The 15,835-nt window shown below is 36.1% G+C and overlaps 1 protein-coding gene across 17 annotated transcripts in view; it reads left to right on the top strand.

Moving 5' to 3' along the window:
• Positions 1-8,495, top strand: part of ADGRL2 (adhesion G protein-coupled receptor L2) — a 508,892-nt gene extending 500,397 nt beyond the window's left edge. For 8 of the 17 annotated variants that reach the window (XM_032360954.1, XM_032360948.1, XM_032360950.1 and 5 more), the window contains 4 exons: positions 502-630; positions 1,139-1,235; positions 2,958-3,086; positions 6,458-8,495. In XM_032360954.1, the coding sequence (XP_032216845.1) occupies positions 502-630; positions 1,139-1,235; positions 2,958-3,086; positions 6,458-7,212 (1,110 nt within the window). In that variant the 3' untranslated portion in view covers positions 7,213-8,495. Of the gene's footprint in view, positions 1-501; positions 631-1,138; positions 1,236-2,957; positions 3,087-3,317; positions 3,400-3,960; positions 5,767-6,457 lie in introns of those variants that run through there. The other 9 variants (XM_032360958.1, XM_032360959.1, XM_032360962.1 and 6 more) reach the window with 5 other exon arrangements.
• The last annotated feature ends 7,340 nt before the right edge of the window (positions 8,496-15,835 follow it).

Genomic DNA, 15,835 nt, shown 5'->3' with positions numbered 1-15,835 from the left:
AGAGGTTATCTGCGAAAGTGTGCAATCCGGTAAAAGAAGTTTATGTATTGACCTACCTAAAAGGACATGAAGCGTATGAAACTTAAATGACTGGATTATGAGTGGTTAAATGTAATTAAGCAGGAAAATTCTAATTTTTTGTCCTTTTTTTCTTAGCATAAAATAGAAAATCGGAGTTGCTAAGTATATGGATAAAGCTTTAAAACATTATTATGTATGTATTAATAACATTTGTGTAACAATAGGCATCAAACATTTTCACATATTACATCACATTTTGAAGCTCCTACTAGTCAGTCTGGGAGGCAAAGATTATTTTTCTGATTACTCTTTCAGCATTTTCAGTTGAACTTGATTTTAGAAATTCAATTTATTTGCTCCACAGAAAAGTGTTAGTGAACTTACTCTTCTTAGTTGTTTCCACTGCTCATTTAATTAGAGTGACAGAGAGAAGCAGGTATGTTTGTGTTCATCTCTCAGTCTCGTGGTTATTCAATGCAGGTACGAAAAGAATATGGCAAGTGCTTCAGACACTCCTATTGCTGCGGCGGCCTCCCGACTGAGAGCCCCCACAGTTCCGTGAAGGCATCAACCACCAGAACTAGTGCTCGGTATTCCTCTGGCACACAGGTAACAAAGAATTTGACAACATCTTTAATTAACCTTCTTTATCGAAAGCCTACAGAGACATGTTCTGTTCACATGCACTAATTGTCTCCTCATTATAATGATCTAGGTAGCAAATACTTGCTCTTTTAGTTTTTTGGTCTTAATTTCTTCTTAAGTATTTATTCAAGGTGTTTCTTTAGGCGTGAGCATCATTTTTGAGAAGTGTAACTTCTTTAAGATGTATATGATCATTTTGGGGATACCCTGAGGTCACATAGCACGGTACTCCTGGTGGGTACTCACTAAACGTTTGTTAAATAATCAGTCATCTCCACGAAGAGTGGAGGATTAAATATTCGTTCTTCAGTTCTAGACTTCCTTAGTTTTAGACCAGAATCAACACACATTTCTTTTTAACAGCCACCAGATAATCCTCCACAGATTGCTTAGGGTAGATCTTTATGTGTCTTTCATAAGGTGAGCTTGGGGAAACTAACATAACATATGTCTTGCTATTTTATATTAATAGAGTCGTATAAGAAGGATGTGGAATGACACTGTGAGAAAACAGTCTGAATCTTCTTTTATCTCAGGTGACATCAATAGCACTTCAACACTTAATCAAGGTCAGTTACTAGGAAAATTTGAGTTTACAATATAAATTTTGTACCTTTTTGCCAATTTACAATAACTCTAGAGAAACTCCTGATTTTTTTCCTCTCAAATGGGTTTATCTCACAAGCTATTAAACCTGTTGAGTCAACTTTTATCCTTTATGAAAGTACATATAAATTCGTCTTACTCAATAATGTAATGCAAAAAGTAGAATTTTAAACTCCACAGTAACAGAATAAGGGTGAAAAAAGTAATTACTAAGAACATATTTTGCCACAGATTAAAAATATTTTCCTTTAGTGAATACAAATTTATCTTTTCTGAGACATTTGTGGAAGTTTTCTTTTTAAAACATTAATATAGTTAGAATAACTACTATTCACATTAAACTGCCAATTTTATGGTGAAAATTCTTATTTGTAAAATTATTTTACTTTACACTTCTTTCCAAAAGTAAAAAAGTGTCAAAAACATTTATAGTAAATTTTCATAAGCGACTAGTTAAATAAATGAGAATCTATAAAGCAGTTTTTTCTATTTGAATTACTATTTTTAAGGTGTTTACAATTTTAAACTTGTATAAATGACGAATTATTACTTAAAATAAGCTGGCAAATAAAATAATTAAGCAGGATGAGGACACAAGTGCACATAGACACACATAATCCTGAGTGCAAGCTTAGTAAATTTGAATTTGATATGAAAAAAATAATGTTATTGTGTGTATATATATATATATATATATCCTTAAAAAGGTAATTTATCCAGGTAATTTGTTTTGATATATTGATTTGTAATATAATAGAACATGTTCTATTTTATCACAAATATTAAAGACATTTTTCACTGTTGACATTGTTCTGATGAGATTCTGGTTTAAAATGAAGAAAGGAGTATGTATGGCATCAAAACCAACTTGAATTTTAAAGTATTTTTAGTCAAATTACATTAGCTATGCAAAACATATGTTTGATAAGTATTGAAAGGTTTGTAATTTGTCAATTAGAATGAGTGAAATGTGTGTTTATTCCATTGCTCTGATGTTTTACCTAATTCTGTTAAGATGACTATCAAAAAGGAAATGAATTATTCAATGATTCATTTTTGAAACCTGGCAAATAAGATTACGGAATGAAAATTCTTACTATATGGAGTTTGTGAATGGTCTAATAATTCATCATACACACAGTCTCTTTCTTCCCCCTTGGCATGTGTGCTCTCGCATTTACTAAGAGAAGCTTTGTGCAGTGTGTCGTACTTTACTTGTTTGTGAAAGTTGTTTTCCTCCTGCTTGTGTCAAAGTTGATATTAACACAGATGTTTTCATGAGGGATAATCCCACACCTGTAAATCTGAAAGTTTGAGATTCCCTCTTCTGGGCCTCAGTGGTTAGGTTTTTAATATTAAGCAGTAACATCTTGAAACATAATGTTGATCTCTGTGCATTTAATTGCCATTTTTGTTTAAAAGTGATTTTGTATAAATTAGTAAATGTCATCCTCAGCAGGTGTTTACTTGAGGGACTTAGAAAGCACCTGTGAATTACTGAAATTTAACTTCCCTCTCCCCTTTCTCCTTCAAATTAGTAGTTCAAATACAGTCAGAAAATTTCAGCAGATAATCCATTGCCAACTTGTCTGCTACCCTTGATGAATACAAAAAGTACTTTACTGCAACTGTAACACAAAAATAAGAGAACTGATGTATTTTTCTTTTCTGTTTCTTTGCTTTAGGAATGACTGGCAATTACCTACTAACAAACCCTCTTCTTCGACCCCACGGCACTAACAACCCCTATAACACATTGCTCGCTGAAACAGTTGTATGTAATGCCCCTTCAGCTCCTGTATTTAACTCACCAGGTGTGCTTATACTTACGAATAAAACTTCCTTTCTTTGCTGCTAAACAGAGCTCTGATCTTTGCCCCTTTTCTAGAGTACTCAAGTTGCCATATATTTATTATTACATCTTTAATTTCTCAGTTTAAAGAACTACGGTATTGCCCATGCCAGGCTTCTAAAACTGCACTATATTATAGTAAAAATTCAGTCATGATAGTATTTACCAATAATTATCCATGTTTTTAACACAGGTGGCATAAATCTTAATATATTATTACAGGACTGACATCACATGGTCCGAGAGCCCATCTTCAAGATTTATATCATTTAGAGGTATCCTATCTATGTAATATACTGTTCAGTTTACCCTAAAGCTTGCAGACAGAATTTGCTTCTGGAATGAATTAGCTAATAAAGATAATTTGGATGCCTAGGTATAGAAAACTACACCCAGCATTATCAATGTAACCAAACTATAGTATAGTGCAGCTTTATGGTAGTGGTTTTTTTTTTTGGTTTGTTTGTTTGTTTGTTTGTTTGTTTTTTCCTTAAAAAAAAAAACTTTGAGAATGAAGTTACTATTAGTCAGTTTATACCTTTAGTTGTTTATTGGGGGAGGGGGAGAGATTGTCACTAACCCATCCTGTATTACTATGTTTTCTAATAGCTTATTAAAATAAAAAGCATTTAATATTAACACAGTTTGCAAGACTTCAGTAAAAGTTATCACATAATTATTGTTAGCACGTAAAATTTACTTGTGATTGATATTTGCCACTAAATTAAACAAAGAACTTTGTTTCCTTTTTTTTTTTCTTAAATTCTTTTTTAACGTAACTGCAGTTTCTCTTTTCATTCTCTTGTTTTTCTTACTTTCCTTATGCTTTCCTCTAGCAACCTACAGAGAGACAAGTATGGGAGTCAAACTTAACTTTGCCTATCAAATGTAAATTTTTTCAGCATGATTTTTAACCGGCACAATTAAAACATAATTAGCAGTCATGAAGTAGACTCAGCGGGCAAGTGGTTCACAATTTCCAACTAAACTGGTACCAAATTCAAACAGTACATCTGTCTGTACTGCCTTTTGTCAGTAATAGAGGTCTGTAGCAAATGCTGTCCATACTTAAGTATATGCAATGCTGAAATAATTTGCTCTTTAAAGCCTGAGGTGCTGTCAACCAGAAAGCTTAATAATTGACTTATCATTTCTGCATTCCCACAGTAATCTTGCTACAGGCTGTGGAAAGTCTTCAAGTGAATTACCTGAACTTGGGCAGAAAAAGTTGCCTCTTCAAAACCAGTCAAAGATGTGCTTAAATCTGCAGTATATCATAGAAAACACCTTTTGCATTACCCAGTATATATTTTTATATTTATTAAGCAATGGTAAAAGGAAAGAAAAATGGCACGATCGAACCTCGATAGAGGAAACAAATGCTAGAAAGTGATCTGTGTGTCACCTAGAACTTAAACACCAAATGTTTTCTAAATAAAGATGGTGGCACATGCATGAATTAGGTAGCTAGACAGTTATGTGAATCAAACTAAAGGAAGCCTTACAGATACTATTGTAATAACTTCATTTTGTTATATGTGGAGCCTGGTAAAAATGAAATTGTCTGTTTTTCCAATGTAGACGTTGGATCAGAGTTTTTTAAAATAAAACCAGTCACCAACAGGTATACCCCCCATACAACACACACTTACTCATTTTCTGCTAATGAGAAGCTATTGAACAGTTCCCACATATTTATTGGTCATGAAATCGAGTTTTCTAGGATAATCTGCAGCTTTAAGAGTGGAGTCAGCACAAAAAAGGGAAATTTCCTATTTTTTCCAAGAATGAAATTTTTCCTCGACTCCTCCAAGCCTTGCATACAATGCAGCAGCCTCACAGTGGCCAGTGTCATTCAGTAACATCATTTCATTCTTTTTTTTTTCCAGACCTATCTGTAAACAAGTGATTTTTTTTTTTCTCTAGGATTTTGAGAATGAATAACCTAACTTACCATGGTGCAGATCATTTAATTTTCTCTAAAACTTTTTATTTTCATTTGCCTGAGAAGCACTGTGATGTCTCAGTTTACATGTTTATGTGTCTGTAGAAATACAACTCTGATTCCAAGAGAGCATGTTACCATCTTTTTTTTCCTTCTAAACCTCTTTTCATATCTTCAGCAGACTTATCCAGTCTTTCATTCCTTTAGAGATAAATATATATTAGCCAAGGCTGACACCCTTTTCCCATTCCATAGTTAATATCTATTATTGGTTTGATTTCTGTGACCCATACTTAAGAAATCTCTAACATTTCTGCGTCTAACCTCCATGCCCATGGTGTCTGTGGGCCAGTCTCGTACAGTAGACTCTGCTGGTTCATTCGGTGCTGTCACTGTGGCTGATGCAACTGCAGGGCTGCAGGCAAACTTTGACCATTAGGAGCCTGGGGCCGTTGCGATTAGAGAGAGTATTAGTACCAAAAGGAAACAAAAAAATCAAAACGATAACTATTAAATGAAAAAGCAAAAGGCTGCTATTGCTGGTAATCTAATTTGTTGAACCCTTGCTCTGACTAAGTTGCTGAGAAGCTTAGAAATTCTTCATCATGTTACAATAAATCATTTTACTTTCTTTTATATATCAGCTACTCTTAGGCCAGATAGCCTGAGCAGACAGACATGATGTGAGTTGTCCAAAGTGAGTCATTCCACCTGCTGTCTATCGTGTTGTCGGATGGTGCTTGTGGGCCCTTGGTCCCGTCAGTGTGAGAGATGGCTGTCTTCGTTGAACATGATTCTTTGTATCTGTCCATTTTTTTCATTCTTTTTTTTACTCCATCTCCAGAAAAAGGAAATGTTAGAATGTTGTTTAAAAAGTTGCTTGCCAGTTATGTGGGTTTATGTTGTACATTTGCCTTCGGTTTTTGTATGTGACTTATTCCTTTTTTAATTTAGTGTTGTTTAGGACAAATTCTGTTAATTTTATTTTTATAAACCATAGTCTTGTACTTTAAAATGTAAATGTCACTAATGAATTGCTTTGCATTAACTATGCAAGGGCATGGAGTGAAGTCTTCCTTGTAAGAGTGTCAGAGATTTGACCAAAAATCAATTGATAACTACCGTCTCCCCGAAATTGATCAAATAATATTCTGTATGCCATCTTCCCTCCCTGGAAAACAGTATTATTCTTTCACACTTCTTCCTATTATCTAAGGGGTTGCAACTGTTTACCGTTGGGAATGCGGGAAAGCCTGGCACTGTTCAAGTGTTAGCTTTCAAATACAACTTTGTCCTGAACGACATTAAAAAGTTTTGTACGAAAGAAGTAAAGATGCTTTGGGAAGGAACAGCGGCAGTAACGGAAACCCCCCCCTTTCCCGTTTCAGGACATTCACTGAACAATGCCAGGGATACAAGTGCCATGGATACTCTACCGCTAAATGGTAACTTTAACAACAGCTACTCACTGCGCAAGGGGGACTATAATGACAGCGTGCAAGTCGTGGACTGTGGACTAAGTCTGAATGATACCGCTTTCGAGAAAATGATCATTTCAGAGTTAGTGCACAACAACCTGCGGGGCGGCAGCAAGACTCACAACCTCGAGCTCACGCTGCCAGTCAAACCCGTGATCGGCGGCAGCAGCAGCGAAGACGACGCGATCGTGGCGGACGCTTCCTCTTTGATGCACGGCGACAACCCGGGGCTGGAGCTCCACCACAAGGAGCTCGAGGCGCCGCTCATTCCTCAGCGGACTCACTCCCTTCTGTACCAGCCGCAGAAGAAGGTGAAGCCCGAGGGGACTGACAGCTACGTCTCCCAGCTGACCGCGGAGGCCGAGGACCACCTCCAGTCCCCCAACAGAGACTCTCTTTATACGAGCATGCCCAATCTTAGAGACTCTCCCTACCAGGAGAGCAGCCCTGACATAGAAGAGGACCTCTCTCCCTCCAGGAGGAGTGAGAACGAGGACATTTACTATAAAAGCATGCCAAATCTTGGAGCTGGCCATCAGCTTCAGATGTGTTACCAGATCAGCAGGGGCAATAGTGATGGTTACATAATCCCCATTAACAAGGAAGGGTGTATTCCCGAAGGAGACGTTAGAGAAGGACAAATGCAGCTGGTCACGAGTCTTTAATAGAGCAGCTAAGGAATTCCAGGGGCCACAGGCAAGTATTAATAAAGACTCCGCTGGCCCAGTGCAGCTCCCTCAGACTCTGCTCGGAGAGATGGCTCTGTTGACCTGTGGTTCTCCAGTGTAAAAAGATGACTGAACCTTGAAGTTCTGTGAATTTTTATAGAACGTACAGAAACTTTGTATATACACAGAGTATACTAAAATGATTATTTGTTACAAAGAAAAGAGATGCCAACCAGGTATTTTAAGATTCTGCTGCTGTTTAGAGAAATTGTGAAGCAAGCAAAACAAAACTTTTCCAGCCATTCTACTGCAGCAGTCTGTGAACTAGATCTGTAAATATGGCTGCACCGTTTTTGTAGGCCTGCATTGTATTATATACAAGACGTAGGCTTTAAAATCCTGTGGGACAAATTTACTGTACCTTACTGTTCCTGACAAGACTTGGAAAAGCAGGAGAGCCATTCTGCGTCAGTTTGCAGTTCGTTCGCTGCAAATCTTTTACATTAAGGCAAAGATTGAAAACATGTTTAACCACTAGCAATCAAGCCACAGGCCTTATTTCATATGTTTCCTCAACTGTACAATGAACTATTCTCATGAAAAATGGCTAAAGAAATTATATTTTGTTCTATTGCTAGGGTAAAATAAATACATTTGTGTCCAACTGAAATATAATTGTCATTAAAATAATTTTAAAGAGTTTGAAGAAAATATTGTGAAAAGCTCTTGGTTGCACATATGTTATGAAATGTTTTTTCTTACACTCTGTCATGGTAAGTTCTACCCATTTTCACTTATTTTCCACTGTACACAGTGTTCTGCTTTGACCAGTTAGTCTTTATTCTTACATTTAAATTTCTTATTGCCAAAAGAACGCGTTTTATGGGGGGAAAAAAACTCTTCGAAGCCAGTTACGCCATGCCTTGCACAAATGTGGTGAAATCTAGAAAAGAGTGTGTGTTACCCCTCTGTTTATTCTTGAACGGAGGGCAGTGAGGGCACTGGGCACTTCTCACAAACTTTCTAGTGAACAAAAGGTGCCTATTCTTTTTTAAAAAATAAAATAAAACATAAATATTACTCTTCCATATTCCTTCTGCCTATATTTAGTAATTAATTTATTTTATGATAAAGTTCTAATGAAATGTAAATTGTTTCCGCAAAATTCTGCTTTTCTTTTCATCCCTTTGTGTAAACCTGTTAATAATGAGCCCATCACTAATATCCAGTGTAAAGTTTAACACGGTTTGACAGTAAATAAATGTGAATTTTTTCAAGTAGTTATAACGTGCACTTTTATGTATGAGACATAACTGGCTTTAACACACTGGTGTTAAATGGTGTTCCCCCATGGCATACGTGGGTCCCTTCATAATAATAACCCACGGGTATGAGAAAGAATACACTTAAGCTGCCTTGATGGTTCTGGGTGTTGTCGAGAATATGTTTGTATTCAAATTGCCCATTTCCCACATACAGGATCTGGCAGAAAAGTTTCAATAGAGAAATCTACTGAAAGTACTTTTTTCAAGTTGCATTGTGTCAAAACTAAAACAAAAATTACAAAAAGAAGAAGGGTAGGAAATTCTACAAATTTTGGCATCGTAAAAAAATTAATTTTTCAGCAGAATTGAGAAGACATTCCTAAAGCATACTTTTACAATTTTAAACTATCCCTATAGGCTGCCGTGAATAACAATATTTGTTATCAGAGAAAGGTTCAAAAATCATATAATTGAATCTCAACAAATAGATTTTTCCTGTCTACATCAAAAGGATTTATACCAGATTCTTCTAAAGGGTAGTGGCTCTCAAGTGCTTCAGCTAAGTTAGAAATAGCTTGATTTTTTAATGTGGACACACTTCGTCATGCCTATTGAATTTTAAAAAAAAATGAGAAAAGTTTTTTCAAGTATATATTGATATATCTAAATGCAGATATAGTAAGGCAGGCACTGTATGATATAGTATCCATAGTTTAATAATAGAGTAACAACAGAGGTGTGTATTCACACATAGTTAATATTTAGGTTGGAGACTGACTATAAAAAGTTGTATTAATATTCAAACAGATTTAATAAATCTTTTAAAAGGGTATTTTTATTTCTTTGGCTAAAATCCTTCAGGAATTTACAAGACTTTATTTGGGGCATTATATAATCAAACATTTTAATTTTCTATTTTGTTACACCTTTTTCCTATCAAACTTACAGTGTTGTATGATACGTACTTATCAGTATATAATCCAAGTAGGGCTGGGCTGGATGAATGAATTAGCGTCCCCCCTCCCCCCCCCACAAAAGGCACTGATTATTCAGTTAGTACTCATTTCTTTCTCTTGAAGCAGTTCTTAAAACTGGTATGATGTGAACAGGTACGTAAGTACATAGTACCTACACGGTTACTGTTCTCTTTAGAAAATGTAATTTATTATGAGTCTATATTAGAGAATACAGTCTGGAAGATATCTTTCATCTTTGTCACCAAAAGAAGAATCATTTTTAAAATGGATTTCTTTTTTAAAGTACATAAATGTTGCCTTAAAATCCATTCAGGATGTTCCCTAGTACAAATTAATTTCTTACATTTAAAATTATTAATCCATTGACCGACACATTAGTCTGTTTATTAACCCAGTGATTTCTTTGGATGCTCTCGGACTTCACCTGCATATAGAATTTCCACATCCTTGATTGTTTCTCTTTACAATAGTCACAATTGTAAACTTGTTCACATTAGTGTACCTGGTCTCAGGGACAGATACAACTGGTCTACTAGTAATAAAATTTTTTTTTTTTGCCGTTTACTTTAGACACAGCTTGATACAGGTTAATTCAGATTGAACTTTATTTTATTTTAAAATATAGGCTCGGTTTTGTTCTTTTATACACATGCACACACACACACATAGGTTGTCTTATAGGCTTTTAAAATCACTTGGGAATAAGGAAGACAATCCTTACAAATCTATAAATTACTTAAATAGTTGTCAATTCAAACTCCTCCTCCACATTCATTTGAGGGTAGTTATAGATAATATTTTAACCAATAAAACAACAGCTGCACATATTTGACAAAATCACCATCACTATCCTCTCTCCACAGAGGCATTATGCACAAATTCATTAACAAATTTCAAAAACAAATTTATGTGCACTTATTAAAGGGGTGTATTCGGATGTCTGCTTTATTTATTTAAGAAAGGAGAAAATGTATGTTTCCATCAATTCAACTTCAGACTTAAAACTGACCTTCAACATGTTCTTTTTTTTTTTTTTTTAAGATTTTATTTATTCGACAGACAGAGATCACAAGTAGGCAGAGAGGCAGGCAGAGAGAGAGTGGAGGAAGCAGGCTCCCTGCTGAGCAGAGAGCCTGATGTGGGGCTCGATCCCAGGACCCTGGGATCATGACCTGAGCCGAAGGCAGAGGCTTTAACCCACTGAGCCACCCTTCAACATGTTCTTGTAGGATAGAGTGTTTTGTAAAGAATTTTAACTCAGAAAATTTTTATTGCAGTTTTAACCTAACTAGAAAAGCTTGAATGAATTCATACAAGTTGAATTTCTGCAGTGAGAACAGCTCTTCATATTTGGTTGATATTGAAATTTTCTTTAAAGACAGTAATCCCTGCAGAGTTTTTCAAGTAAAACTGAGTACCAAGTGTTCACACAGTCCTCTGTTTCACATACTTCTCTTTCCATGAAATTGTTGCATTTAATCTCACACATTAGTATGAAGAGTTATGAGCATGCTGAATACAGATGAGGACTGCTTCACAGGGTAATCAAATTAGTGTACTTTTTGGTGAAAACGCTGTATCTCGCGCTTCCTGCTGGTAAGCACCATGTTGATTTTGAGTAGCCCTTCAATAGTATGCACTGGCAGACTGGAAGCACTGGTGGTTTGCAGATTAATTCATGGCAGTCTTAATTATCATTTGAATGGTATGGAATGGTATGGAATGAGGATTTTCTGTTATGTCACTTTGGGTCTTTCTCCAAATGGTCATAGAAACACATTATGTTAGCTAAATGTACCAAACAGAAGGAGAGAACACACTTAACCAACGTGTACCTTGTGCATATTATTGGTATTTTGTTCCAAAATGTTTGGGACCGGTGGAAATTTCTGCACATTATTCAAGTTCATTTCAAGGCACTGTGGCCACTGAACTTTCAAGGCCAGGGTAAAATATCTGTCAGAATGTATTAACAGTAAGCTGTAGGTGCACCATATAATGAGGCTCACTAAACCTACTACAAACATTATAGATCATTCCCTGTTGTCTTAATAAGGTTTCTCTGAATTCCTCCTCCTTTTCCTGATGGCTTTACTGTTTACTGAGTGTGCAGGTTCTGAGAAAGAAGTCTTCAGATGTCAGTTTGATTTTTAAAGCCTAATGTTTTAACTGGTAAGATTTTTCTGAATTAATAGATTGTGAAATGCTGTCAGGTGTCCTAATATTTAACATTCGAGACCATTGTATGAAATAAGAAACAAAACAGATAACCCAGCACAACTGAACTGACCAAAGTCTACCTGCTACGAAAAAAAAAAAAGACTGCCTGTTAATCTTTCACACATTTCCCCTATTTGCTTATTGAAAATTTAAGACCAAAATGCCTTAGAAATGTTTAAAAGACATAGTTAGTCTTAAGCAAACCAATGTTGTCTGAGCATAAGAGACCAGTGATGAATGATCAAGGTTTGAATAGTTTCCTCAATGTTTTTCACAAGCATTTAAAGTCCTATGTCAGAACTAAGCTTTTTAAAAAGCATTTTGGCAGTCACAACAAGATGGCTTTGTTGTCTGATTTTATTAGGCATAAAATGACCAACCCTTTGATACTCTCTTAGAAAGGCTGACAGCTACTATATAGAACACCCAGGAATAATAATGATAGGTATCAGAGATATTGATTAGATGAAAGATTCATTTATGTTTTTCTGCTGAAATATAAATCCTAATAGATAGCTTTTACACCAAAACATAGCACTAGCTCACAGTAAATTCTTTTAACGGTATAATGAAGGAACTGTAAGAATCACTGTGTAATTTTTAAAAGATGTCTCAGACTAAATGACATCCCATTTACTAATTTTTACATATTACAACAATAAAAGTGCTAGTGCCTACCAGCCTACATTTAATAGATGTCTCACATGTGCCAGGCTCTGTGCTAAATATTACGTGGTCCATTGCACTCTATCCTCTCAACAGCCCTCTGAGAAGTGGACTCCTTATCCACATTTGCCAAAGAAGATAAATAATTTGCTTAAGGTCTCACAGCTGGTGGGTGGCCAGACCTGAGCTGGCGAGATGTTTGTTTGGCTACAGAGTCTGAGGATTTAGCCAACATAGGTCACCTCTGGTTTAACTCGGAGTTCCAAGAATATTTTTTTATTTCCCGGACTCTGTCTCTGGTGGTAGTCAGAGGGGTTTGGCTGGTTGGTTGGTTGGCTTTGGGTTTCTAGGGCTGTAAAGAAAAATGAAGTAAAGAAGTCAGTTAATTAAGTCAAAGTGCTCAGAAGAAGATAGCCAGCTAAAAGACCACTTATTTACCTCAAATTTTAGCAGAAGTGGGCATATTATCTAAGTGGTAGTCTACTGGAAAGTTTACTGGTTATTAATTTACCATTTCCCTTGGAAATAAAAGGTCATCATGAGGGAGTTGTGACAGGAAAAAGAAGCAAAAGACTTTCATTACGGATGTCGAATTTCTAGTCCTCGCCTGACCATTAGAATAATGCTCGCTCATTCAGTCAACAGCCACAAAAAATGAAAAACAGCTTAGTCAAGTACATGCTTTTTCTTTTCCTTCACAATCAAGTCATAATAACAATGAAAAAAACATGTGAAAAAATCAAATTATTTGAGTTTCCTTAACTCTTAATATTGTTTTAAATTTAAATGGTGTGTAAAATGAGGTGAGTGGATGTGTGTGTGTGTCTGTGTGTGTGTGTGTGTGTATTTAGGGCTTTTCAAGTTCATAATGTAGCACTGTCTTTAACATTCGGACAGAAACCTATTCTTTTCTTTTGAAAAATGAAGTTTGTTGGAAATGTAGTCTACTAAGGCAGGTATTATATGAATCTTTCTGATTTATTGAATTAATTCTCACAACTGTTGAAGGTAAATATTCTTACAAGTGAGGAAACTGAGTTACCTAAGTACATCAACTTAGCCAACTACAAGCAGTGTGTGGGAATCAGAACTCAGCTTCATGCCTGAGCCCAGGCACTTAAACACTGTCTGGGGATGGTCAGTCAGCCTCGAGCCATCCCCCACCTCCATCCCAGCAGTTGGGATGTACCAAAAAGTACCAAAAAGCACTGACTTTTCTGCTCATTAAGTAGCTGGTCCTGGGGTGACAGAGGAAAGGGAAGAATACACAAGGGATCTGAGACTTTGTCCTACGGGCTCCTGTCCACTTAAACACTGTCTCTTCCCTGCTTCCCCCAAACCCCCACCACCCCCCCACGCCTGACCACCACACCTGAGGGCTGTCTGAATGGCCTTCTTGGTGCTGTTCCTAATGCTGCTGGCACCTGCTTGCCTCCCTTGGTGCCTTATTCTCCCTCCTTTGTTTTCTCTTCAAGCTTTTTGGTGGTGGTGGTGGTATTTATTTTATTAGGAAAAACTATTTTAGTTCTTAATCATATCTACTTTTATATATCATCTTTTCATTTAATGGACTTTAGCCCTTTTTCTTACTAGAGCATATATATTTTAGTCTGTGGATTTCCTCTTTAATCTCACCATCTTCTAGCTTCATATGCGTTTTTATAAATCTCATAATTTTATATTATTTTTAGTATTAACTTTATTGGAAATAAATTGCTTACTTTAAATTTCTTTTTAATTTTACTTTTTAATTTCCTTCTAATTTTCTTTTTGCCCTTCACATTCCTTAAAAAAGAAAAAAAGACCCTCTGTTTCTTCTTAATTTCTTTTTTGTTAACTTTCTCTTCCAGTAGTCAGCCAGAGTTACTGCCATGAAGATGGCTGCGTTGAAAAAGTCTCCAGCATGTCAGTCCTACTTGTAATTCTTATATATTTATCCCAATTTTAGTGTTTATTTTATATAAGATATTCACATAAATAATTTAATCAAATAGAGGTATAATGGTTATGGAAACTTGAGATTCACATAGACATAGGTTTAACTTTGCTCTCTCTTGGGCAAATTGCTTAACCTCTCTCAAATTGTTTCCGCCTCCGTAAAATTGGAATCAGCCTACCTTGCCAAGGGTTGCTGTGCGGATTAGAAGTAATGTATGTAAAGTGCCTTAGCACAGCGTCGGCACGTGATAGGCACTCAATAGATAGTAGCTTTTTTCCTTAGGAAAATACTGTGAGTAGCATAAACATCTCCTGACTCTAAGTTTTATGAAAATAATCAGTCATCAGGACTTCAACTGGATTGTCATTATCTGCCTCAAGCCATGTGGCTAGGGTGTATCAGTCACACTTTAGGACCAAGGCACCGGCTCCCGCCTGTGAGAGATGGGTGACTCTAGGGAACGCTCAGCTCCCTGCAGTGATGTGGGTTAATGAGAGCAAAGGGGACCAGGTCTCTCAGTCTCCTTATGGAATATTAATTTAGCTAATTAAAAAAAATATTTATCTTATGCAGAGACGTGTGTCACTCAGTTTTCCACTTCTGTACTTCCTCTTTTCCTTCCCTTTGCCTTCTTGCTCTTGCCTACAAAGCAGTAGACAAATCTCTTGCTTTACTGATTGCCTCTTTCTTTAATGATATTGAGTATCTACTATGTGTTTTATAAAATTGGTGGCAGAACACAGAAATGAAGGATGTCTCCCCTTCAACTAATAATGGTAATAACTAGCACTGACCACCTACTGTTTGCTAAATTCTGTATTTAAACCCTTCATGAATATTATTTCATTTAAAAATTCTGATTTTTGTAATATTCCTGTAGAAACTATTATCACCTACATTCTTGTAAGTGAGGAAACAAAAGCTTAGCAAGGTGAAACAACTTGCTGAGGATTAAAAATCTAGTCACTGGAGAACCTGAGAACCTAAGAGACCTTGTTATGATACAACTTACACAGCTTGAAACCAAAACATATTTGAAAGGATAATTACAACATAAGATAAAGGCTTAACTATTGTGAGAGCACAAAGGAGAGAGTGATTGACTGAAAGGAATCCCAAGAAAGGCTTTATTGAGGAGACAGTGTTGGAGCTGGACTTTGAAGAATAAGTAGGAGCCTGCTAGGCGACCAAAATAGAGCAGGAGTATTCTAGGTAGATGGAAGATCATGTGAAAAGCAAACAAGTGTGAAAAAACATGAGCTGATTTGAGGGAGAAGTTCTGTGGGGCCGGAACATTATAATGTGTCTGATGGGTGTGTGGTGACCAAAAATCTAGGGACATAGATGGAGACCAGATTGAAAGGGACTTGAATGCCCCTGAGGCGCTGGAAATGATCTGTTGTTTGATAACCATGTTGGAAGAAGGGAAGGGAATTAGTGTTTAGTAAGATCTCTATGTCCCTTATTTACATTATTTCATTTAATTCTCACAACCATACAAGGAAGTATGTGATTATTATTATTATTACTTAAAGCATACAAATGATAAGAGT

Source organism: Mustela erminea, chromosome 10 (assembly GCF_009829155.1).
Source record: "Mustela erminea isolate mMusErm1 chromosome 10, mMusErm1.Pri, whole genome shotgun sequence".
Taxonomy (NCBI): domain Eukaryota; kingdom Metazoa; phylum Chordata; class Mammalia; order Carnivora; family Mustelidae; genus Mustela; species Mustela erminea.
The sequence above is the reverse complement of the archived record's forward strand: the minus strand, read 5'-3'. Positions and strand labels throughout refer to the sequence as shown.